The 26,178-nt window shown below is 45.0% G+C and overlaps 2 protein-coding genes and 1 long non-coding RNA gene across 5 annotated transcripts in view; 1 reads left to right on the forward strand and 2 right to left on the reverse strand.

Annotated features, from left to right (window-relative positions):
* Positions 1-3,422: 3,422 nt before the first annotated feature.
* On the reverse strand, positions 3,423-12,838 carry AP4B1 (adaptor related protein complex 4 subunit beta 1). 2 transcript variants are annotated; one of them, XM_006728461.3, is made up of 11 exons: positions 12,635-12,838; positions 12,309-12,494; positions 10,184-10,408; positions 9,605-9,735; positions 9,085-9,232; positions 8,046-8,542; positions 6,935-7,018; positions 6,052-6,155; positions 5,114-5,321; positions 4,616-4,897; positions 3,423-4,174 (listed from the first exon to the last, which is right to left on the reverse strand). In XM_006728461.3, exons 2-11 carry the CDS (start codon positions 12,419-12,421, stop codon positions 3,747-3,749), a joined length of 2,220 nt encoding a protein of 739 aa, XP_006728524.2. In that variant the 5' UTR covers positions 12,422-12,494; positions 12,635-12,838; the 3' UTR covers positions 3,423-3,746. The 2 variants fall into 2 exon arrangements, with proteins under 2 accessions (XP_006728524.2, XP_030872706.2); XM_031016846.2 differs by lacking the exons at positions 12,309-12,494; positions 12,635-12,838 and adding an exon at positions 11,858-12,229.
* Positions 12,839-12,996: 158 nt separating this feature from the next.
* DCLRE1B (DNA cross-link repair 1B) lies at positions 12,997-19,996 on the forward strand. The gene is made up of 4 exons (XM_006728485.3): positions 12,997-13,482; positions 14,162-14,327; positions 14,681-14,863; positions 17,062-19,996. The coding sequence occupies exons 1-4, from the start codon at positions 13,294-13,296 to the stop codon at positions 18,138-18,140; spliced, it is 1,617 nt and encodes a 538-aa protein (XP_006728548.1). The 5' UTR covers positions 12,997-13,293; the 3' UTR covers positions 18,141-19,996.
* A 4,375-nt stretch (positions 19,997-24,371) lies between these two features.
* The window catches only part of LOC145720868 (uncharacterized), a 10,274-nt gene continuing 8,467 nt past the window's right edge, over positions 24,372-26,178 (reverse strand). Inside the window, exon 4 of one of the 2 annotated variants that reach the window (XR_014144107.1) lies at positions 24,372-24,452. This is a non-coding gene — a long non-coding RNA (uncharacterized LOC145720868). Of the gene's footprint in view, positions 24,453-26,032; positions 26,138-26,178 lie in introns of those variants that run through there. The other variant, XR_014144106.1, reaches the window with a different exon arrangement.

Below are 26,178 nucleotides of genomic sequence, written 5' to 3' on the forward strand. Positions count from 1 at the left end.
CGTCATTTGCAAATATCTTTTCCCATTCTGCCGGTTGTCTTTTGGCTTTGTTGGCTGTTTCCTTGGCTGTGCAAAAGTTTTTTATCTTGAGGAAGTCCCAATAGTTCATTTTTGCCCTTGCTTCCCTTGCCTTTCGCGATGTTTCTAGGAAGAAGTTGCTGCGGCTGAGGTCGAAGAGGTTGCTGCCTGTGTTCTCCTCAAAGATTTTGATGGATTCCTTTCTCACATTTAGGTCTTTCATCTATTCTATTTTTGTGTGTGGTGTAAGGAAATGGTCCTGTTTCATTCTTCTGCAGGTGGCTGTCCAATTTTCTCAACACCATTTGTTGAAGAGACTGTCTTTTTTCCATGGGATATTCTTTCCTGCTTTGGAATCTAATCTTTGCATTATCTTATCCTCTGCATTATCTTGTAGAATCAATGTTGTAAGGCTAAGGAAACGGAGTATACCTTCTCCTGGACAATGTAGGGTAGTTTCCTCCTTTGTGTATTTCTTCTTGAGGCTTCATTATAGCGTCTTCCCGAACCATCCCATCCCTTCTCCCACAGCTCACATACCCCTCATTCTTGCAGTTCAAGTTCTGTCTCCCAGTTATTGCTGAAAAATGAGGCCACAATGCTTCCACCATCACTTGCTTCTTTTCCTGCTCTGGCCACAACAATTTACATCCCTCTCTCAAAAGCCTCATCACCTTTTATCATTGGCTCAAAGTCTAGGGTCTTGTCATCTGCACCAGGTCTGCCTGTGAATGAGGATCCTGGGTACAGCTCCTCTCAATGTGTAAATCTATAACTGAGAAAATAAGTTCTTTGCCTCCTCTCCCCCAAACACCCAATATATGAGAAAGGGATAGAATAATGGTAACAGAACTCCCACTCAAAAAGGGGGGTGGGGGAAATGGAGCCATTTAATAGCCACTAGTCCATGGCAATAAGATTATGGTCAGGAACTACATAAATGATTGCCTCTGCAATGTTCTAAAGCGCCATGGTCATCAGTGGTCACCCATTACATGTGAAATACATACTATTTCCCAACAAGACAGACATTAGAAAACCATTTTTCTAAAAGCACAATATCAACTATTCTGAAGGATTTTTAAAAATATGCACCTACTTATATCACATCATCAAACCATATGTCTGCCAAGGCTAGAGAGACCTCTTAGGGAGAAGAAATATAATTAACTTCATGGTATACTTAAGCTTTAGTCATTTTGCTTATAAATTAGCAAAATCAGGCTACAGTTAAGAGAAATCATTTCTTCCTTGAGATCATTTTATTTTTTTAGATTTTATTTATTTATTTGAGAGAGAGAGAATGAGAGAGAGAGCATGAGAGGGAAGAGGGTCAGAGGGAGAAGCAGACTCCCTGCTCAGCAGGGAGCCTGATGTGGGACTCGATCCCGGGACTCCAGGATCATGACCTGAGCCGAAGGCAGTTGCTTAACCAACTGAGCCACCCAGGTGCCCTTTGAGATCATTTTAAAAGTATACTTTTCAAAAGCAACAGTTTCGTATTCTGCTATGCCCCATATATTACAGAGAAGCAACCAAGTAGGACTTAATCTTTTTAAAGCTCCAATAGCTAGGATCATTTTAGTAACATTTATTCAATTATTGAGCCATACCTAATTTTCTTTAGGTCAACATTTCAATTATAGTCTTTAATTTTTAAAAAAAGTCCATCAGTTTACTTAATCTTTACCATTTCTATCCTGTTCCCTTATAACACTATAAATTGGCAGCACTTTACACTTCCATTTTATTTCTTTTAGCACCTAATTAAACATTCATGGTTTAACCAAACAAGTCAAACTATGGAAAAAGCAATTCTGAAGCTGTTTTGATCTCTCTACATGTAATCCCTGGGGACCCATGATCTAGCTCATTCTCAATGAGGAGCGATTCTGTCCCACCAAGGCACCTTTGGCAATGTCTGGAGACATTTTTATTATGACTGGGGGTTCTATTGGCATCTAGTGGGTACAGGTCAAAGATGCTGCTAATAATCATCCTACAGTGCACAGGAAAACCCTCCACAACAAAGAATTATCTGGCCCCAAATGTCAGTAATGCCACTTTTGAGAAACCCTAGTCTAGGTGGACTTCCACTATTGTTTGGTTGATACAATATAGCAAAATACACACTTCAAACATCAACCCCAAAACACCATCAGAATCTAATTACTGACAGCCACTCATTTGGTAAATATTTATTGAGTCATCACTATGTGGCAGACTGTGGAGATGGAAGGAAAGAACATCATCGTCCTTAGAAGTTGTCCAGGGGGAGATCAATTCACAAAATCCAGGCCCTTGCCAGAAAATTCAATACTGTCTGTTATCTACTCCTATTAAGAGCCTAGTTGAGAGAAATGATGGATGAAAAAAATTTTTAAAGGTATGCAGTCCATTTACATATCTACGTGACGAAGTCCTTGAATTAAGCTAGATGATATTTGAATTGTGTTAAGTCCTTGAAGAAATGCCCTCCCTAAGCTCCATGTTAAAGTTATGCTCTCTGCTTTCATTGAAGAACACCATTAAGTCATGAGAAATCCGTTACTAACTTCCCCTAAGAATCTTGTATGTATCCCTCTGTGTCACCTATGTGAAACTACCTGTAAATTTCTTTTAGAAATTAATATTGGAAGGCTTCTTCCTCTCTGATGACATCTATACACCTATTTCTCTTCACCCTGACTGCCAAATCACTTAGCTAAATTTGAGGCTCAACTGTACCAATTATGTAGGCCCTTAAGCCTGAACATTTGTGTACTTCCCCATCCCCAACCAAGCTGGTCTGAGGTGGTATTTCCATTTTCCCTGTTGTGGATCCTCTGGTTATTTATACTTTACTATATATACTTTAAACCATTTTATTACATCTGCTCTTGCCATAAGTTGCCTCAGTTAATGTATATAATGTGGGCAGGTATGAATAAAATTGAAAGCAAGGAAGAGTGAAAGAAAACAATTACAACAGTACTGCTAGACACATGCACTGGAGGCCGTGACAGCCTGAACAGGACCCATAATGAAAGCATCAAGGGTCACAGAAAACTTCCTGCAAGAGCTCCTGACTGAGCAGAATGCTGAAAGACAAGGACTAGATGTTACCTAAAGAAAGGAGATATGAGGGTGAGGAAATGTTCTAGCCAAGAAATAAAAGCAGGAGCAAAGCACAGAGGTGAGAGAGAGCCTTGTGCATTCAAGGAATGCCAAGTGGTTTGCTTATGCAAGAACAGGGTGTTTAGGCGAGAGGTGAGACAGGAACTGAAGAGTTACTTCTGATACCGCACTAACGGACTTTGGACTCTGGCCTTGAAAAGCATGATTAGATAGAGGAGACCAGTGAGGAATTCATTGCAGTAATACAGGGAAGAAAAGATGACCCCCACAAATGATGACTTCATCAGTTTCCATAAACATCAGGCATCTTTAATTAGTAAAACAATCCCTAAAACGGATTAGAAAAGAATCCAAATCCTATCCTCACCCCCTCCCCATCCCCTTACCAACATTAACATTTTCAACATCACCTGGAAAAATGGGGTCATTCACCTATAGGTATGAGAAGAATACGTCAATAGTCTTTGGACAAAAACGTAAGAATCCTGATTCTGAGACTGTCCATTCTCCTTTGCATTTGATAGTATCTGGACTTACAAGCGAATTCTAATAAGAAAAACTAGGAACTCTGATAGCTACTCATCTCACTTAGCACAGGCAGCAAGAATCTGTTATGATTTTATGTCTCCAATTGTTCCAAGCACAGTTTCTAATACGGAAATAAAACTATTCAAGGTCTCAGTCCTCGGCTCATTTTGTTTCACAGAGATCTGCATTTCTGAGCTCTCGGGCTCCAAGAGCAGTTCTGTTAGGAACAGGCAGCCAGTGTCATCCTGAGCACCGAGGTAGGCTTTCCACAGGTGAGCCCCCGCCCTGCTCATTGCGATGGTCTGGATGTTCACTACCTGCAGGGCCATCTGGAGGGTGTCAGGATGGACGGCTCCCCGCCAAGGGAACACTTGCTGATGAGCAACTTTCAGGCTAAACCAAGTTTTCTCAAAATACTCAGCAGTCAGCTGGCAACTGGGGACTAGCATGAGGGCTTCAGAATCAGGAAGTTCCTGTACTGTCTCCTTGCTCTCTTCAGGAATCAGGGGACCTAAAAGAGTTAGAAAGCTTGTGTAAGAAATCTTCTTAATCTATACCAATTATGGTTTTTTTAAAAAAGATTTTATTTATTTGAGAGAGAGAGAGTATGTGAGCAAGGGGAGCAGCAGAGGGAGAAGCAGACTCCCTGCTAAGCAGGGAGCCCGATGTAGGGACTCGATCCCAGGACACTGGGATCGTGACCTGAGCCGAACCGACTGAGACACCCAGATGCCCCCGAACTATGATTTTAACTAGATTTCCATAAGTATACAATGTGCCTTTTATCCTTGGATAAATGATTGAAATAGCCAATGAGGAACTTCTTTCTTGCTCATGTAGACTTCAAATTCAGGCAATAGTCTGAGACATAGCTAGGGACTCTATTTTCTACCAGTCGTTGCAAAAGGTAAAGATTTTTCATGACAAGACATAAAGTAAGGACTATTTTTACCTGGAGTGGCAAAGGATGCAGTGTTAGGAAGCTCCGGGCCCCGACGCTCTGCCCACTGGTATTTAGAGATGGTTGCCCAGCGGGCTTTGCCATAGACTGGAACCAGCGTGTTGAAGTCTGAGGCCCAACTATTCACAGGTCTTTCTGCCTGATCCTCCAAAAGTCCGAGAGAAGGGTCAGATTTAGGGCTACACAGGATCCTCTTCACTTCATCAATGCCAGCTAAGAGAAGTCGATAATAGAAGAGACCCCGGTCTCGTACTGCCATATCCTTTTCTTCCTCTGTGGTAAGACAAAGACTGAGTTAATTACAAACAAAACCAAAAACACTCTTTCTACCCTGTGCCAACCGCAACAGGGGGAAAAAAAAAAAAAGGAAGGAGGGAGGAAACGTTAACATTGTCTTCTTGGGTCCCCGAGACGACTCACCAAACAGTGTCAGCTCTCAGAATGTTACTATCTGACAGGGCAAGTACAATTTCCTTCTGAAGAACCTACCTATGCAGTAATGTAACAGACGCCCCAGCATGTCCTGGCACTCGGCAGGCCGGGAGAGGAAAAGGCGCAGCAGTGCAGTGAGTAGCTCCATCTTCACAGCTGGGAAGGTCTCTGATTTCACATTCTCCACAAAGTCTTCCAACACATAGGGAGCATTGGGGATTCTCTCCCCATGGACGCCAAGGAGCCAAATAAGCGCCTGTTTCCCCTGGGGAATGAAGGAGTAAGAGCAGGTGCTCAATATTTGGCTGTCCCAAACACAGTGGCAGGTTTTGCTTCCCCCCAACGTCAGCAGGAAAGATAGAATCTTTTATTTACTTCAGTTGGCATTGTTATCAATCCCCCACACCCTGGCTCCACTCTGTACAACAAACAGGAATAAAATGTTACTACTCCAAAGGAGACTCAAGACTCCCAGAGCCTGTGTTGGTTAAGAAATAAGGCTTCCTCAGTTTGGGGGCCTCTGCCCCAGTCTGGGGTTTAATGTGTCAGTGGAAGTGACTGAAAGACTCCTCTAAACCACTTCATGAAAGTGGTAATTAACCTAGAGTGCAAATCGGAGTCATCTGTGAAGCTTCTTAAAAATCTATGTGTCTAGGTCTACCACTCCTGCATATTTAAGTTGGTGGGCCTGCAGTGAAGCCCAAATATGCAAAAATTTGATTCTCATTCCAGCTAAAAACTCCATGGTCTAAATCTCTGGCTCAAAACTGTTCAAGAAAACAATGATATCAAAGCATTTGTAATAAAAATCATAGATAAATCTCATGTTTTTATCACTTCTATCCTAACTACACCCAAAAGAGAATCTGAGGTGGCAATCAATTCTAAGAATTTCCACATTCAGACACCGGGTAGAGAAAAATTAGATTCCATTTCACAGTGCAGGGTCCCAAGCATTTCCCTCTGCCTGGAGGTAAAGGAGAATTGCCATCTACCTCGCTGTCTTGAATGTTCTCCTCACAGCCGGGCAGGGCCTGACACACAGCTTCCGTACACTGAGGACACAACCAAACCAGGTCTCGGAAAGTCTGCACCACCACTACAACACAGCTCAGGATACAAGAGCACAGGATTAGAGGCTCCACACAGGAAGGAATCTTAAGAGAAGTCACATATTCAGACTAGATTGCTACGTGAATTTCTGTAAAACGGGTGTTAGAGGGGTGGTCCATGATTATCTGAGAAATGTCTGACATGGGCAATAATTTCTTAAATGGATGTTGCTCATATTGGATTGGCTATGAGGACAAATGAGCTCATATACGCAAAAGCACATGGTAAAATGTAAAGCAAATGTGAGATCATGTTATTGTTGACTGATATTCTGAAGACAGTATAAATGGAGCCCCCACTGCTGGGACTAGGGTAGGGCAAACGAGGTGCTGTGGGTGTAAAATCTAAGACATGCAGGGTTAGCACCTGCATGAACCTGAGAGTGAATGCCTCTTTAAATTTTTGCATCTTGGGCACCTTGCTTGCCTCGCCCTAGTCCCAGCCCTGGAAGCCACTGCTGCCATAAAGCAAAAAGAGGGCAAAGGTGGGGAGTTAACAAGCACTGGCATTCTGGTAGTCCTCGTTATCTACAGAACAGCCTTGCAGACTTACGGCAACCAGAAGACCCTCTACCTGTTAGATCTATAGATCCTATGCTTCTCTGATGGCAACAGATGAGGATGCAAAGAAAAGTTTAAACCTCTATTAATCAACAACAAATATTTTTTGAGCAACAGCTATAGGGGTGGCAATTGACAAAAAATAAAAAATAAAAATAAAAATAAATAAATAAATAAAAATGCTCGAAGGATAGGCAGCCATTACCTGTGGTAATGTGCTCTTGCCGAAGCCCCAGCAACTCTGTTAGAATCTGCACACACTGATCTGTGTAGGTCCTGGCAATACCACCTACAGAGGAAGAGAAAGCAGAAAAAAGTGGTAAGTCAAATCCTAGCACCTCATTTTATAAAAACTTCCCACCAGCCAAAGACAAAGAGGACCAGGGATACCTTAAAAAAAAAAAAAAAATCACCCCTTGCTTGATGAAATAACAATTTAAGTTTCCTAAGTTTGGTAAGAGTGAGCTTTCCATTGAACAAGGTGGAAAACTTTCAGTAACAAAGGTCTGTATGTGGCAGCCAGATATGAGGCCTCGAGGCCACTGGCTGCAGAGCACCTCACAGCAGCGTCCCTGCAGGGACACCTGACCGCAGGAGCACTGCTCCCCTTTGTTCGCTCTTCCTGACCCTGAAAATAATCACTCTTTATTCTAATATAAAGGCTCCTTCTCCTCTTCCACTTGAAGCCCTCCAACAAAACATTACTCCCTGGCTGCTTTCATTTGGTGAGTCACTCTGGCCTTTTGAATTCCAGACAGAGTAATACGAAAAAGCCTGGAAGATTTAGTATTTATTCTGTCTTGGTCTGTACTTGGCACAATACATAGCTCATAGCAGAAGCTCAATAAACAAGTGGTCAACTGTCACAGGACTTTGAGTCTAGAAAGCCGGGTTCTGACCCTGGGTCAGGAACTACATGACCTTTTGGCCATTTAATAACCTTTTTCTTTCTGAGTTTCTTCATCTCTAAAATGAGGCGATAACACTTGTCCACTTTTCCAGACTGCCTCCAAAGACTGTGCTAAGATCATATATGGGAAAGCATTCTGGATAGTAGCCAAAAAAAGGCCATATAAATTTTGAGTACTCTAGTTTGAGTTACGTGTATTCTCTATCCTAGAAGATACGGTAACACCAGTGTTGACAAAAAAAAACCAAAACACCTCCCTCCCCACTCCTGTCTGTGGCCACTGACCCCGTTCTTTGGTGCCTGGTAATTGGTCTCTGATGCAAGATTCATTCCCTTTTGTTTGCTATGATTCCAAGGCTTTCTGGTTAGTCGAAGGTCTCCAAAAGGAAAAGCAGCAGACCCCTACCTATGGCAAAGATGGCAGCCTGGGCAAAGTCGGCTGACACGTCAGTACAGTACCCTCGGAGCTCCTCTAGCACCTGCTGTACGTTCTCATCGTTCACCAGCTCGCATAGCACCTCCACCTTCTGCAGCTTGATGTAGTGGGGCTCCGAGTAGGAGCAAAAAAACTTTTTGTAGTGGCTGCTAAAGTGACCGGGCAAACTATGCAAGATCTGACGCACATGACATAGGGCAGCAAAACAGAGCTCGCGGCTCTCTGAAGAACAGGCAGCCAGCAAAGGGCCCTTGACTTGCACAAGCACATCAGTTTGTACATGGGGGAATTTTTTTGCCAAGATCAGAAAGAGTTTCGTGGCTCCCATCACCACACCGGGGCTACTGCTCTTGAGAAAGCTATCTAACAGATTGAGAATGTCAAACAGCTCCTCCTCACTGCGGGGTTGATAGCGTAGCAGAAAGTTCAATACTTCAGCCTGGCCCCATTGGTCCAGTTTTGGCATTCTAACCAAAAAAGAAAAGAAAAGTGTTATTTTAGCAACCAAATTAGGACCTTCTGCATGCAAAAGCCATGTCACCAGTCATCTGTTCATCATAACAAGGAGAATTCTTGAAAACAGGCTATGCCGTAATAGAATCACTCTTTTCATGTACTATTTAAAGTTTACACAAAATAGGCTTTAAATTCCGAGATGAGTTTACACTACAAATTCTCATCATCTAAGGCCAAGGACCATGATCACTATACCTAGATCCAGATTCTTTACAGTTTAAGACAGGATAAATCGCTCAGTTTGGGGGACATAATGATTGTAGAGGAGGGCAGAACCTATTTCCACAGGATATTTCTGCCATCTCTCTATATCACCAAAAGAAACTAAGACAAATAAAAGAAATCCTCTCAATGAAATATGAGGAGGTTAACAGTTATGGTTAACTTTACTACTCTACAGAAGTTGTTCAAGACGTCTCCTTAATTCAACATGTCAAGATCCCACTAGGATGCAGATCTCATCATAACAAAAAGAGCACCGAGGCATCCAAACCGATTTAAGAGATGGTGGGCAATGGGCTTGTTGATGACAACACCTCCTTCCTGTTTCAGAATTTCCTCTAGAGACCTCAGGCAGTTCACAACCACAATTGGATCCTGGTCACGTAGCAAACTGTATAATTCATTTACCAGAGCACCGTCTATAAAAGAGCACGAAGATCTCAGATAAAGAACAGCTTCAGAATCTCAGGAATAGAGCTGAGTACTAGCTCCAGGCAGACAAAGCTGAACTTCTCTGCTACAAAAATAACAAAGGCAATAATAAAGTGAAAGGCAAAAAATTGCCATCTCCAGACTGTTCTAAGTAGCTAATGTGATGGATCTCATCTGGGCCCCAAAGAAAAGGCTTCTCTGATCTCAAAAAATACCAAACCAGCCTTTCTACTTAAAGCGACAAGTACAGAAGTAGGGCCACATTACTATTTCCTACCAAAGTCATGTCATCTTTTACAAAGTCATACATATAACCGAGGCACAAATAAATACTGATGACGGATTATACTGAAACTTACCCACTTCAGAGTCTCCATGAAGATTATGCATCTTGGCACAACCAAGGACTGCCACCCTTCTGACATATGAAGCTTTATCTCGCAGACCATTGAGAATAGGCTGTTGGATATATTCCTGTACACCAGGCATCCTAAGCAACACATCCTGGAGTCAGCCAGATCCTGAAATACTAGTTTTGACATAATTCAGCCCCTATTCACTTAACAGAAAGTTCAGTAGATGTTTGAATGTACATCTATCACATCATAAAGAATTAGGGAAAGCCACTGCCACACTTAAAAAGTCATACTTGACTTTTCATTTGGAATAATACTCCAGGGGTGGCAAAAACATATATCTACATGATTGTTTACAAATCATTAACCAAAACCAAAAACTATTTCAGCAAGAGTGAGGATGGAAAACTCCCTTTAATGTAACCATATGACAGTTTTTTAAGCCTAAGCAATGGCTGAAAACCTGAGTTCAGGTTACAACTGCATTTTCCCTAGTATTAAGAACCTCACCATTGAAGACCTGCCCCATGGTCTCCTAAATACCTCAGCCACTGATAAACAGTCAGGGAAGAGGGTACTCACCTGAGGCTACACATGCTCCGTAACGCCAGCCCTCGAACCATTGGATTGGGATCCGAACAGTCTTTGCACAATGTATTAATGGCCAAGAGAGCCAGATCTGGTTTCAGGGGGGCGTATGTACACATGTACAGATAAACCAACTTCTTCTGAACAATATCTACGGTGGCACTGGCCTTCACCATTTCCATGAAAACACCAGACATGTCCAAGCCCTGAGTCATGTGCCTGAAACCAACACACATAGCAGGAGAAGTAAAATACATAATCCCCAGCCTACAATGAGAGGCATTTTACCTATACATATCCTGGTGATCCAACTAGATTGTGAAGGAAGCAACCAAGTCCACCTTGTCTATTATACTGCACAATACTTCACACCATGGGCCTATGTAAACGTTTTTCTATTCATTCAACAAACACTTATTGAATTCCTGGAACATTCCAGTCTAATTCAGCTTCTACATTCCAGGGATATGCTCTGGGGACGCAATCTTTTTTTTTTTTAAGATTCTTTTTTTTTATGTTATTTATCAGAGAGAGAGAGAGAACATGCACAGGCAGGGGGAGCGGCAGGCAGAGGGAGAAGCAGGCTCCCCGCAGAGCAGGAAGCCTGATGCAGGGACTCAATCCCAGGACCCTGAGATCATGCCCTGAGCCAAAGGCAGACAATTAACCGACTGAGCCACCCAGGTGCCCCTCTGGGGACATAATCTTGAAGAAGGCATGGTCTCAGATCTTTAGGAACTCAAAGTATTACTAAGGAGCAAGACAAAAACACCACTAATTACAGTACAATACGTAAGTATTAAAATAGGTAAGTGTTAAAACAGAAGTAACAGACAAAGTTGAGGCACCTGGGTAGCTCAGTAGGTTAAGCGTCTGACTCTTGGTTTCAGCTCAGGTCATGATCTCAGGGTTGTGAGTTCAAGCTCCGTATTGGCTCTGCGCTAAGCATGAGGTCTGCTTGAGATTCTCTCTCTCCCTCTCTCCCCACTCTCTCTCAAATAATTAATAAATCTTTAAAAAAAAAAAAGAAGTAACAGACAAGGTGCAATGGGGACCCAGAAGTCTAATACTGCCAAGAAATCATAAAACGTTTCCAAAGAGAAAGTAATACTTTAGTTGAATGAGCTGGAATTTTCCAGGCAGGTGTAGTTAGGTAGGTAACACATGCTATGAGGCATGTAGACATCAGCAAGAATGCTACATTCTTTTGAGAGTATGCAAGTAGTTGTGTTAGCAGGGTGTTCTTTGGGTGCTATGGTAAGAAGTTTGGACTTCATTCTGTAGATCATTGTTTCTCAAACTGTGGTCTCCTACAGGAATCGGATGGGATATCTGTTTAAAATGCATATTGCTGGGTTCCATCCCACCCTCCCGAAAGCAGCATTACTGGATTGGATGAAAATTTTACACTTTTTTTTTTTTTAAAGCACCCCAAGGGACTTTTGTGCATACTAACGTTTGTTATCCACAACTGCAGCCAAGAGTTATACATTTAAATTCATGTTAGGAAACTTCTGACTGAAATGAAGAGGCAAGGTCTGACCTACTAGTAAGCCACTGCCAATTGCTTTGGTAATAAAACCAGAACAGCGGTGCCAACAAAATAGAAATACATAGACGTTTTCTTAAAAAAAAAGAGGATGGATATTTAGAACTATATATCCATACCATCTGACTTGAGAAGTGAAAATCAGGCGTCATCAAGATTGACTCCCTCCCTTGGTCAGCTGGATGGTGACATTCCTCAACCCAAACATAAGCGGAAGAGCAGGTTTGGGGAGAGGGGAAGGATGCAGGTGCTATTTTGCATGTCTTTGAAGAAATGTCCAGGTGGGGATGCCCAGCAGGCAAGAGGATATGTGGGTTTGAAGATACAAAAGGCTTTCTGTACTAGACTATAGATGTGGGAATCAGCAGTGTTAAGTTCAAGACATGGGTGTAACCACCCTGCTGAGTAAACCAAGTCAAGCAAGTGCCTCAGGGGAGGCTGCGGCGGCCATCCAGAGAAGCAGGAAGGCCAAATCATACCCTGCCCTGAGTTCATTCACTCTTTCCGAGCAGCCACGGGTAGAGGGCCCGGATGGGGGCTGCGGCGGGGAGTTCGGGCGGTAGCTGATACCTAATCACTCGCTGGATGACATTCCGGTAGCGCAGCCTATCCGCCTGAACGTGAGGGTTACACAGAGCTTTCTTCAGCTCCTTCACCACGTCCTCCGAACCAAGGTACGGCATCTTCAACGGCCGCGGGGCAGCCCCACACACCCCTAGGTAACTCGCGGGCTCCTCCTAGCCCTGACGTGCGAACCTGGGTAAAGCAAATGTCAGTCAGCGAAGAGACCAAAGGCGTGATCTCTCCCCAGCCTCGCCAGGCCCCAGCACACTCACACCAACCCCCTCCGCGCCCCGGCGAGCCCCAAACGAGGCTCTGTGGTTCCTTCCTGAGACCTGCAGGCCGGCTCGCTCCGCCTGAGACCGCTCCGGCTACCTCGAGGCCCCTCGCCCCATTTCCAGCCCCGCCGCCGAAGGTCCACCGACCCCTCCCTCGCCAGTTCCAGCCCTTCGTGCGCCTCCGCGCGGTTGCGGGCCCGGATAGGCCCAATCAAGCTTTCTGCGGAAGTCCCGCCTCCTCGGGGCCGACCGCGCACAGCAGCTGCCACTCACCTTCTCGCAGAGAGCGCCGAGCGTCGCCCGGACGCCGACCTTAGGGCGCCCTTCCCCCCACCTCTCCCCTCCAGGCGCAGCTGCGCGGCTCCCTCTGGTGGAGGCGCGGCGGGCCATCGGAAATCCGCTGCTTCGGCCTGTCTCCGCCCAGCAGCGCGCGCTTTGAGTGCCCGGCCTCAGCCCGGCTCCCGCGCGCGGGTAGGAGTGGCGCTCAATCGAGCGTCTTCCGCGGTTTGCGATTCCCCCCAGGACTGCCAAGAGTACGGCCACTTCCTTCTTTCTGCCCACGCTAGGGACTTACTCCTCTACTGGCCTGGCTTCCCGTCAGGGTTTCTGGCCGCGTTGCCCCAGGGTGACTTCTCTTCAGGGCGCGGTTGCGGGAGCCTCGCGCGGGAGCTCTGTGCCCATGAAGATCCAGCTGGTGACTCTCCAGCCCCGCCACCATGAATGGGGCCCTGATCCCCCATACGCCCATCGCTGTGGACTTCTGGAGCCTGCGCCGGGCTGGTCCCGCGCGGCTCTTCTTTTTGTCCCACATGCACTCGGACCACACCGTGGGTTTGTCTAGCACCTGGGCCCGGCCCCTCTACTGCTCCCCAATCACCGCTTACCTCGTGCATCGTCACCTACAGGTACGAGGGGGCCGAAGTCCTCCGAGAGCTGGGTCGAGCATTGGGTGGGATTTCCGATCTGTCACAGCCTCGGACTCTAGAGTAGGGGCCAGGAGGACTGATTTTTACAAAAGCGGGAGTTGTTCGAACCCAGAAATGCGTCTTTAGCCCAGAATGGGAGTGTGGCTTCTTGGCTGGCCCACTTGGGAAGTTTCAGCTATAAGTTGGGGAGATCTTTTCAGTCCAGCCAAGGAAACTGTAGCTACCTTTTCAGATAAACTAGGCCAGTGTTTCCCTAGTGTCGTTAAGAATCCACCTAATGTGCTGGGTGACACATTCTCCAGCGGCCACCGCCACCCCCTCCCCCCGCAACCCCCCAGTAGATCTAGCTGGTGCAGGTCCTGGAAATCTGGTTGGAAGTTTTTTTAACGGGTGCCCCCAAGGGATTATTATCAGGAATGTTTGAGAATTGCTTGGCTAGACTGTTTTTAGACTCTTAATTTAAATTGTACAAAGGGTGGGAGGGGAGAGTGGGAGGAAGAAGGGAGGATTTGAGGGGACTCTCCATTATACCTTCTGCTCCAGGGTGGCTTAGGATGTCGTCTGCTTCCCCTGATTCCTGTAAAGGGTTAGTTCCTGATCCAGGGTAGTACCAAGGAGGAGATTCTGTGTTCACTAGAATGACCAACTTTTTCCTCAGGTACCTAAGGAGTGGATCCGGGCCTTGGAGGTTGGTGAGAGCCATGTCCTGCCTCTAGATGAAATTGGGCGAGAGACCATGACTGTAACCCTCATGGATGCCAATCACTGCCCTGGCTCTGTCATGTTTCTCTTTGAAGGATACTTTGGAACCATTCTCTATACAGGTGGGCCTTCCAAGGGTTCGCTCCCACCTTCCCAGCCTAGATACTACTTTTCTTGAGCAGCCTTAACTCAGAAGTCTGGAGGCCTCCTAGCTCCATCCCACATGACCACAGTGACCCTTTCTCAACTGATTTCCCACTCTTTAAGGTTTCAAACCTTATTAAGAATAATAAAAACAGAAGCAGAACGGAGACCTTTCCAAAAAGAAGCTATACTATGTTAGTGCCAGACTTCCTGTTTAGTTTTTCCACAGGCTGGTAAGCAAATTTCCATCAGCTATTGGAAGCCGGGAGAAGCTTGTGTTTCATACTTTTGTCTCAGACTCTCTGCCCGCCCCCCCCCCTTCTTCTTCTAGGTGACTTTCGGTATACACCATCCATGTTAAAGGAGCCAGCCCTGAAACTGGGGAAACAGATCCATACCTTATACCTAGACAACACCAATTGCAACCCAGCCTGGGTTCTTCCTTCCCGACAAGAAGCTGCCCGCCAGATTGTTGAGCTCATTCGAAAGCACCCACAACATAACATAAAGATTGGTAAGTGGTTTCCTTTTCTTTTTCTTTTACCCATAGCTAGTGAATCTTGGGTTTTGGGGGGTTTCTCATATCTTTCAGGTCTTTGTAGATCCCCCTTTCTGTATGAAACCTTATTTAAAATTGCAGTCTTCCTGGGGTGCTTGGGTGGCTCAGTCCGTTAAGCTCCCCAATCACCGACTCTTGGTTTTGGCTCAGGTCTTGATCTCAGCGTCGTGAGATCAAGCCCTGCCTAGGGCTCCATGCTAAGCTCCCAGTCTGCTTAAGATTCTCTCTCTCCCTCTGCCCCTCCCAGTCGCGCAGCACTCCCCTCACCCCCGTGCACGCTCTCTCTAAATAAATCTTTTTTAAAAAATTGCAATCTTCCCACCGTCTCTACTCCGACATTCCCAACTCCTGATCCCCTATACCAACTCAACTTTTTCATTCTTTAATAGCGTTTATCACCTTCCAGTATATTCTATCCATATTTTAATATGCTATTGCTTATTATTTGTCTGTTCTTCACGTCTCCTGCCAAACACTCGGACTACTTGAGAGCATGGATGGAGGTAGGAAGGAGTCTTGCTTGTGGAACAGAGAAGTGGCAGTATGACAGGCACACAGTGGGTGAGGAGGCTGTAACGGTAGGAGCGGCTGAAGTGCTTGCTTGTAAGCTTGAACTTGGTCCTAAATGTAGTCCTTAAACGTAACTTGATCCAAATGGTTACATTTGGACAAAAAGCTATTGAAGGTTTTTAAATAGGAGAGGGCCAATATTGCATTCATCATCTTATAATGTATTCCACAATTTACATATTGTTGTATTTGGTTTTTATTATCTGTCTACTCCTGCTAGAATGAATATAATAAGTTCCACAATGGCAGGGCTCTTTGTTTTACTTGTGGATATATCCCAAATGCTTAGATTAATGCCTGAGGAGGCACTCAATAAATATGTTATCTGAGTGAATGAAATTTTTTTTTTTAAGATTTTATTTCTTTATTTGTCAGAGAGAGTGAGCACAAGCAGGGGGAGTGGCAGGCAGAGGGAGAAGCAGGCTCCCTGCTGAGCAAGGAGCCCGATGCGGGGCTCAATCCCAGGACCCTGGGATCACGACCTGAGCCAACGGCAGACACTTAACCGACTGAGCCACCCAGGCGTCCCTGAGTGAATGGAATTTATCAGAATGTAGATAATCAAGTGAATGCTGTGCTTAAAATCAGACACATTGAGAAACCAACTGTATATTTGTTCTAGCGACTCCACAATAGTATAGAACATTTGGGGGCCTTTTTTTTTTTTTTTAATTTTATTGAGGGGGGGGTGAGCACACATGAGTAAGGGGAAGGGCAGAGGGAGAGAGAGACTCTCAAGCAGACTCCATGTTGAGCATGAAGCCCAATGTGGGTCTTGATCTCAGAACCCTGAGGTCATGACCTGAGCTGATCAAGAGTCAGATGCTTAACCAACTGAGCCACCCAGGCGCCCTCATTTTGGGACCTTCTAACTGGTACTTCTGATTTCAGCATCTCCTCATCCAGGTGATCCAGTAACACTCCTGCTATTTTTTTCTTCTAAAGCCCTCCTCTGATCATATTATTCCTGTGATTAAAGTGAGCCATTTTCCTGCTGCACTCTTTAATGGCTCCCCTTCACTTACAGAATTAAGTTCAAACTCCTTAGCAGTATATACGGGCCCTGTATAATACGACCCTTACCTCTTCTGTGTCATTTCTTACTAGTTCCTTTTTTGCACTTTAGTCTAAACACCGAACCATCCCTTCCCTTGCCAGGTAAACTCAGACCCGTCCTTTATCTTTTATGACAACTCAGTTGCCAATTTTAGGGAAGTTTCCCTAACTCTGTCAACCGGTAGATACTTTTCTGTGCCCTCATAATACTGTGTGCATGTCTCTGACGTTGCTTCTGGGTCCCCATGTAGACTGCACTCCTTGAAGACTGAGGCTTGTGCTTATTTTCACAGTGCCTAACACCTGGTAGATGCTTTCCTTTGTTGAACCGAATGAGTGGGTGGATTCGGTGTTAAGCCCACCCCCAACCTCCATGTATTTCAGCTCAAATGCCACCTCCTCCCTGATACACTCCCCAGTTGCCTCATTTGTGTATTTTTGTTAAACATTTGGTTGATGTATTAGGATTCCCCAGTATCTCCTGTCTTTCATCGCTTGCTTTTCCCATTCCGTTGAACATGATTCAGGACTCTATAGCCTGGGAAAAGAGTCACTGCTGGAGCAGCTGGCCTTGGAGTTTCAGACCTGGGTGGTATTGAGCCCTCGGCGCCTGGAGTTGGTGCAGCTGCTGGGCCTGGCGGATGTGTTCACCGTGGAAGAGAAGGCTGGCCGCATCCATGCGGTGGACCATATGGAGATCTGCCATTCTTCCATGCTACACTGGAACCAGACCCATCCTACCATCGCTATCCTTCCCACGAGCCGGAAGATCCACCGCTCCCACCCCGACATCCACGTCATCCCTTACTCTGATCATTCTTCCTACTCGGAGCTCCGGACCTTTGTTGCAGCACTGAAGCCTTGCCAAGTGGTGCCCATTGTCAGTCGGCAGCCCTGTAGGGACTACTTTCAGGACAGCCTGAGCCCCAGGCTCTCTGTGCCCCTGATCCCAGACTCTGTGCAGCAATATATGAATTCCTCCTCAAGGAAACCAAGCTTTCTCTGGCTGTTAGAAAGGAGGCTAAAGAGGCCAAGAACCCAGGGTGTCATGTTTGACTCCTCTCAGGACACTGCTGATCAATCTCCAGCTGCCAGGGACTCAAAGAAGGCCAAGAATGAGAACCTTTCTGGGGACCTTGAGAAGCAGGCTTCCCACCATCCTTTGCAGATCAAGAAACAGTTGTCCCCAGACCTCTTCTACAAAGAATGGGATGGGGCAGTCCCTATCTCTGAGTCCCAGAAGATGGTGACTGTACGGGCTGCCCCCTTGAGTTTTTCAGTGCACTTACAGTCTACAGATGAGGAATTTCTTTCTCTAGAAACTAGGGAGGAAGTTGGTGTAGGGCCCCACTTGGGACCCAGGGGAGACCGCAATGGTTCAGCAGCCACAGGGAACCAGAGCACCTGGCTGGCCCAGGAGTCTCTCCTGTCTCGCAGCAGCAAGGCTGCCCCTCTCCTGGCTCCTGAGTTCAGGGGCCTGGCATTAAAATACCTTTTGACTCCAGTGAACTTTTTCCAGGCACAGTTCTCTTCTAGGGGCTTTGACCAGCAAGTGGAAAAATACCATAAACCATTGCTGAAGTCCAGAGAGGAGAATGCAGAATGATACCTTTGGTTGGTCCAGCAATGCAGTGTTAAAGACTGACTGATGGCTGGAGAGGAGGTTTGTTTTCGGCCTTACTTTTCTATCTTCACAGGATCCCTATGGGCTCACCCTGGAGCAGTACTTCTCAAAGTATGTTCATTGGAGTCTCAGTGCCTACGGACTCATTAGTTTCATGGTTGACTATGTTTAAGAAACACTTTCCATTACACCCCCTGCACGGTATACACGAGCACATTAAAGGTTCCCCCAGAAGTCTTGCAGTAATTTAATCTGCTTAACTTTAACTCAGTATTTCTCCACCTCTTTTGAACATGCAGTCCTCTTATGTGGGTGCAGAAAGAGATATGGTCTGAATCCAAAAGGGCCAGGTTACTGGGGCTGTGTGCCTGCCATTCCCCATGTCCCCTTCTCCCTCTTCCCAGATAAAAGAACCTAGGTAGTTAGGTTGTTGTTGTTTTAGTCAGGAATTGTGTTGCTGGAGGATAAAGTGGTGATCCAGACAGCACGTTCCAATCCCGAATGTCATTGACTTGCCATGACCCCATCAAAGAGACTTCCTCTCTTTGCCTCTGGGAGAGAACAGGAAGCAGTGAAGAACCTTGGAACAGTGGAGAGAAACTCCCCCCTGCCTCCATGAGAGTTTGCAATTAGTGTTACTGGAGACTTCTCTGGAACAGAACCATCTAGGGGATTGGGCACCCCTCACCAAGGCCATACCTGGAACCAGCTGAGCATTAGACTTAGGGGTACAATGGCCTCCCGGCTGCCTGGAGGCCCTGACTATTTGGCTGAAATAAAGTTATAAAAGATCAAATGTGCTGCCAGATATTCCTGATTGTTCACATAGCTGGGATATTTGCTGCTCTCCCCAACCCCCACCCCCTTGGGTTGAGTAGGGAACCAGAGCACACAGCCTGTTTGTTTTAGTATCCAGGGCAGAGACCAAGGAGCCAGCTGGTGGAAGGGGTGGGGGTGTGCAGCTCTGCCCTGTCCTTCTGCTCACAGCCTGATGCCATGCCAAACCAATAAGCAGGACAGCAGATACCACAGGCTCTGAGAGAGGGCATGGGCAAGTGGAGCTGGGCACAGGGGTAAAAGCTGCTTCAGAATGGAGCCTTGCAATAAAGAAGGTGGTTTCTACTTTCAGAAGAAGATAGGAAGAGTTTAGAAAGTAAGGCCTTGCTCTTGGGCAAGCTGTGCACAGCTCTGTTTTGTCAGTGACCTTCACTGTAAGCCTCCCGTGGGCCCACCAGGAGCTGCAGCAGGGGAGGCATGTGGGGCAGCAGGAAACATGGGCTTGTCCTGGGCTCGAATCCAGGGCACCCTGGGCAAAGAGCTCCCACGCCTACATAGTGGAGCCTCTGTTCCTCATCTGTAAAACAGGGACTGCAAGACCTACCTCTCCTGGTTGCTCTGGAGGTTGGATAATTGGTAAAATTCTTAGCTTGGTGGCTGCGCCATGATGGGTATTTCAAGTATTGGTTCTCTTAGACTCTGGTTCTCTAAAGAGATTATTCCATACATAAAACACAAAATTTTGGAAGTCATATAAAAACATAAAGAAGAAAAAGTCAATTTTAATTCCTCCATGTACATCAGTTGTTTCCTTCTAGTCCTTTTTTGTATGTATAAATGTATTATATAATTTTTTTTTCAAAATTGAGGCAATACTGTATATAGTTTCAATCCTGCATTTTACTTATCTTAAACATTTCTTTGTACCATTAAATATTATTTGAAATGTAATTATGAATAGTTGTATAATACCTTATATAGGTAATACCATTTCCATATTCAACATTTTATGTGCCCTTTTTTCACAATTATACATATTACAGTGAACATCTTTATGCATCTCTCATGGCATTTTTGTTTATTTCCTTAGAGTAAATTACTGGAAGTGGGATTACAATTTTAAGTTATTTGGGGGGGGGGGGCAGGAAAGGGCTGAGGGAGAGAACCTATGCCCAATGTGGAGCCCGATCTCACAACCCTGAGATCATGACGTGAGCCAAAATCGAGTCGGACGCTAAACCGACTAAGTCACCTAGGCACCCCTACAATTTTAAGTTCTTAATGCAAATTGTGCCCAGTTGCCCTCCAGAAAGGTTTCCGTACCATCCTTTCTGCAGAAGAGGATAGGATTAGAGTACCTTGAAGATTCATCAAGTTCAAATAATGTCATTAGCCTGGAACATGTGAACATAGGGCAAATCATCTTGTGTGTTAATAAATATTTACTAGGGCTGTGTGGGCAAAGGCTTAGCCTGAGCTCCTTCAGGAGCTAGAGCTGTCTCACTTCTCTGCTACCCAAAGGTGGCTGGGAGAGATAAGGTAGTCTTCATACAAGGGCCCCCAGATTGGTGTTATCTTCTAGTGACAAGGGAACCTGTCTACTCTTGGCCTGTGCTGTGTCACATGCATTCCTTGAAATGGGATCTCTGTGAATTCAGATGGGGGGTGGAAGCAAATGGCTTTGAGGAATTTAGTTGTTGATGGCATGTTTGTGTTTTAATAATAGGAAAATTTTCTAAAGTAAATTTGGCTTATAATAGAGATTGGCAGTTACCTTATTTGATATCTCAGTAGTCTCACGTAAAAGTGCTGCACTGCATATATCTGTAAGTAGCCAGGTTTTTTTTTTAAGATTTTATTTATTTACTTACTTGAGAGAGAGAGACAGCGTGTGTGAGGGAAGAGGCAGAGTGGGAGGGAGAGAGAATCCCAGGCAGACTCCCCGCCAAGTGTGGAGCCTGGCATGGGGTTGATCCCACAACCCGATCATGACCTGAGCCAAAACCAAGAGTCAGCTGCTTAACCAGCTGAGCTACCCAGGCACCCCTTAGTTTATTTTTAGAATCTCAGGATGATCGCACAGATCTAAGGAGATCTTACAATTAGGCTTGAGGATACCGGGAGAAAGGAATTCCCTAGAGATCAATTAGTTGTTTCATGATCTGTGGGAAAACATGTACTTTTCTACAAGGAGATGGACAGTGGCTTAAGTCCCTTTAGAGAAAAAAAATCTGCCTGGCTGGCTTTGAGGGGCCGTCTCTCACTCCCTTTGTGGTAGGAAATAGGAGATAAGCGAGTCTGCTTATTTGAGGAAAGAGATTTGGACTTGGATTCTCTGTGTCAGGTCCACTCCCAAGGAGATCATTCTCTCTGCATTCTTGGAGTGGTTCTTAAGAGAAATCCCACCTGGGAGACCATGTTTACATATTGTTGATGCTACCACTACTGAATAGCTGTCAGTTTCTTACCTGTCTCCCATCCTTCACCCTCCCTAATCACTACCACAACAAGCTGTTTTGTCTTGGGTTCATGGTGCTTCCCACTTCCTCCTCCATGGAACGCCCCACCCCATCAATACAGAATAATTCTGCTTGCCATTATAACCTAAACCTACAACTCCTGTGGGATTCTCAGAATGGTTAAGCTTGTCTTTATTTTGACCACAGTGCTTTCATTTAGCTGTACCCTTCCACCTTGACTATCTCCTCCCTAGGTAACTTCCTCTTCTTTGAACACATCCTTAACCCACTGGATGCTCCCAGAATCTCAGGCTTGGTTCCTTTCCTGGACAGATGGCTCATTGAATCATCTTTCAATCACAAAAAAACTTCTGGCAAGCCTTGGGTTAGTCTTTCCCTTATAATATTCAGATATTAAAAAACACAATTATATTATGGCTATTTTACCAATCCTGAATCCTCCCATCAATTTTCAATAATTTTGGGGAATGAAGGATGAAAAGTTTGTCCTCCATGCTATAATCCCATTCTTAATGTGTTCACTGTAATGTGTGTTTCTGTAGAACCAAGAACATTGGGTCCAGCTCACTCACCCTACTAACCGGGCTCCATAGAAACAAAGCATCAAGGTGGATCTAGACTGCTGTACAGAATGAGTCAGGGATATAAGGTTTGGAGAAAACCTGCTAAAAGGTTCTGAGCACCTAATTCCTAAACTGGGGAGGAGCCCCACCAACCAAAAATTCTCTGATACCAGTTGGGTGTTCTATAATTCAACTCAATTCTGACACTCTACCTGGAGATAGCCTCCACTCCCAGAGGTGAATGGCTCAATCCTACAAGACTGCTCTCTTCCCCTTCAGACACCAGTCACAAGTCCAGGTTGTCGCCTGTGCTTTTGACTGCTGGCTATAGATTGGAGGTTCCAATGACTCCTCCTTGGGTTTGATTCATTTGCTAGAGCAGCCCACAGAACTCAGAAAAACATTTTACTTACTAGGTCATTGGTTTGTTATGAAAGGATATCACTCAGATGGAAGAGATGCTTAGGGCAATGCGGAAAGGGCGAGGAGCTTCCACGCTCTCTGAGCATGCCACTCTTCCCAGATTTCCAAGTGTTCACTCCTTCAGAACTCTGTCCTTACTCTGGATGACTTCAACATTCCAGCCTCTCTGGTTCTTTGACCTCCTTACCTCCGAAGACTTTATTTCTGTCTTCCTCACCACCGTGTCATTACCAGAAATTGAACTACATCTGAAATCTCAATTTTAAATCTTTTCTCCCAGCTTATTTACTAAAGTACCTCCATTGTCAATGTAAGCCCGCTCTGAGCTTCACTTCCCACCTTGACCCGACTGCATCCCATGATCCATCGACATAATACAACTCCCTTGCTCTCTCTCACTCAGACACACTTGCCTTGAAAAACTCAAATTCTGAATAAATTCTACTGTCTATCTGTTCTTTGCCTATACTGGAGCAGCTAGATGCTGTTGGAGAAACCCCTAACCAGGCTGACTGGTTTCATTTTAAATTCATGACCTCAGGGGCATCTGGGTGGCTCAGTTGGTTAAGCAACTGCCTTTGACTCAGGTCATGATCCCAGGGTCCTGGGATCGGTCTCCCCGCTCAGCGGGGAGCCTACTTCTCCCTCGCCCTTCCCCTCTCCCTGCTTGTGCACTCTCTCTCTCTCTCTGTCAAATAGAATCTTTAGGGGCACCTGGGTGGCTCAGTCGTTAAGCATCTGCCTTCAGCTCGGGTCATGATCCCAGGGTCCTGGGATCGAGCCCTGCATCGGGCTCCCTGCTCAGTGGGGAGCCTGCTTCTCCTTCTCCCTCTGTCTACCACTCTGCCTACTTGTGCTCTCTCTCTGTCAAATAAATAAATAAAATCTTTAAAAAAAAAAAATCTTTAAAAAAATAAATAAATAAAATTCATGACCTCATACATCAAAATGGCCTTCCATTCTGCTAAACAATCCTATTATGTTTCTTCAGTGGGCTTGGTTTCCAATTGTCCTTTCTCTTGGCTCTCCCTCCCCTCCACACTACCATCTGTCAGTAAATCCTGTTGACTCTACCTTGAAACGTATCCCGAATCTTATTTCTTTTCCCCATCTTCACCTCTACCACCTTTGTCCGAGCAGCCTTTGTGTTGTGTCTGAGTTATTGCAAGAGCCTCTAAATGTTCTACCTGCTTCCAACATCGCCCTTTCCCCTGCAGACACTCAATCTGCTACCCACAGCAGGCCTGATATAAATTGTCCCAGGTTGCTTCTCTGTTCAAATCCTCCAAGGTATTTCCAGCTCACCCAGAATAAAACCCAAAGTTCTTAACACGGTCTTCCTGGCCCACGTGTTCTGCCGTGCCCTTCACTTACACTCTCCAAGTCTGCTGACCTCCTTGTGGTTACTCCAGCGCCAGGCAAGCTCTCACCTCACTTTTTTCCTTCCCCTTACCAGGCCCTCCATTCAGATACCCACATGGTTTCCTTACCTCCTTCAAGGTTTTGCTCAGCAGGACTATTCTTGGTCATCTTATTTAAAATTGCAACCACCTGCCCGGCCACTCCCTCTCTCCCTTCCTTCCTTTTTCTCCATAGAGCCCTTACCACTTTCTAACATACTCTAACATTTACTTACTGAGGTTGGTGTGTACCTCACTGTACTGGAATGTAAACTCCAGGACTTTTTTTTTTTCGGTTTCTTTTGTTCACTGTTGCATCCATAATGTCTCGAACACATGGCAAGTTCTTAATAATAAACACGGTGGAATGAATGAATGAATCTAGAAAAATGGATGGATTGTTCATCCTTGAGGCAATCTTCCCTCAATAAATACTGTTTCTCTCAAACAGGAAATAAAGCAAGTTCTTAGCCCTCAAGGAGCTAACAGCTATTGAAAGCTTACCTTGGGGCACCTGGGTGGCTGAGTTGGTTAAGCGGCTGCCTTTGGCTCAGGTCATGATCCCAGGGTCCTGGAATCAAGCCCCATATCGGGCTCCCTGCTCAGCGGAGAGCCTGCTTCTCCCTCTCCCTCTGCCTACTTGTGCTCTCTCTGTGTGTCAAATAAATAAATAAAATCTTAAAAAAAAAAAAAAAGAGAGAAAGCTTACCTTGGCAAATACTTTTTATATATTAGCTCTAAATCTTGCAACTCTCCTATGAGAAAACTAGTGTCCACAAGTTCATTCATTCATTTGCTCATTCAGTAAAATTTACGGAATGCCTACCATGTGCCAGGCATGTGTTCTAGACATTGGGGATACAAAATAGTGAACAAGAACATGTCCTGCCCACATGGCATTTACACTCTAAAGAAGAGAGACAGGCAGTATACATAAAGATCAGATAGTGATAAAAGCTAAGAAAATAAAACTGGCTTATGGGTGTGGGGAGCAGTTCAGAAACAGGTCAAGGAAGGTGTGTCAGGGGATCGACACTGAAGATGAGACTCGAGTGACTAGAAGGAACCAGTCAGGTAAAGACCTGGTAGCATCAGTGCGAAGACCATGTGATGGGAATGAGTTTTGTGTCCAGGGAACATTGAGAAGAGCATGTGTCGGAGAGGGAGAAGATGAGCTCAGAGAGGGAGGCAGAAGTGGGGTCAGAAGTGACTTAGGGATTAAAGTAAGCAGTTTGGGCTTTAGTCTAGGTATAATAGGAAGCTACTGGAGTGCCTTAAAGCGTGTGTGTGGGTGTGTGTGATATGATTTGATACGTATTTTGAAAGCAACAGATGGAGAATGGGGCAAGAACGAAAGCAGGCATACGAGTTAGGAAGGTCTTGCAGCTGTGAGATACTGGTGAGCTAAACTTGGGGCTTCTGGAAGAAAGGGGATTTGCATTGTGTATGGCTATAAATCTATTAGAGAAGCCTCTTTAGCACAAGCAGCTACAGAAATAAAAGACATGACTTTTCCACCACCATAGCTTTCACAAAAGAGATATATATACATATGTATCTCCACAAATATATACATACTGATATTTGGGGGGAATAAGGAAAGAGAAGAAGAAAATAATGAATTTTACAAGTAACTAAAATACTTTATGAATTAACACTACTTCCTATAATAGACATATTTTACAACTATGTACTTAAGAGAAAGAAACATGTTTTACTTGCTTTGGAGTCAACACAAGCCTTGGGGTTAAAGGTTATATTTTCTGAGAGATTAGGGCTCTTCAGTAAAAACAAACAAAAAATTATTTATCAGAGCATACTTAATGTTTAAATTGTTTAAATTTTTATAAAGTTTTTTTTTTTTAAAGATTTTATTTTTATTTATTTGACAGAGCACAAGCAGAGGGAGAGAGAGGGAGAAGCAGGTTCCCTGCTGAGCAAGGAGCCCAATGTGGGACTCGATCCCAGGACCCTGGGATCATGACCTGGGCCGAAGGCGGCCGCTTAACCGACTGAGCCACCCAGGCGTCCCTAAATTATTATAAAGTTTTAACCATAAAATTGTATTGGGAATAATATTAGTCCTGATCTTTTTTTTTTTTTAAAGATTTTATTTTATTTATTTGACAGAGAGAGAGAGAGACAGCTAGAGAGGGAACACGAGCAGGCGGAATGGGAGAGGGAGAAGCAGGCTCCCGGCCGAGCAGGGAGCCCGATGTGGGGCTCGATCCCAGGACCCTGGGATCATGACCTGAGCTGAAGGCAGACACTTAATGACTGAGCCACCCAGGCGCCCCAGTCCTGATCTTTGAATATCTGCATCTATGAGGAGAGATCTATAAGATATAGTAGAAAACAGTATAGTCAAATTCAGTGC

Source organism: Leptonychotes weddellii, chromosome 4 (assembly GCF_054177405.1).
Source record: "Leptonychotes weddellii isolate Sample4059 chromosome 4, ASM5417740v2, whole genome shotgun sequence".
In the NCBI taxonomy this organism is placed as follows: domain Eukaryota; kingdom Metazoa; phylum Chordata; class Mammalia; order Carnivora; family Phocidae; genus Leptonychotes; species Leptonychotes weddellii.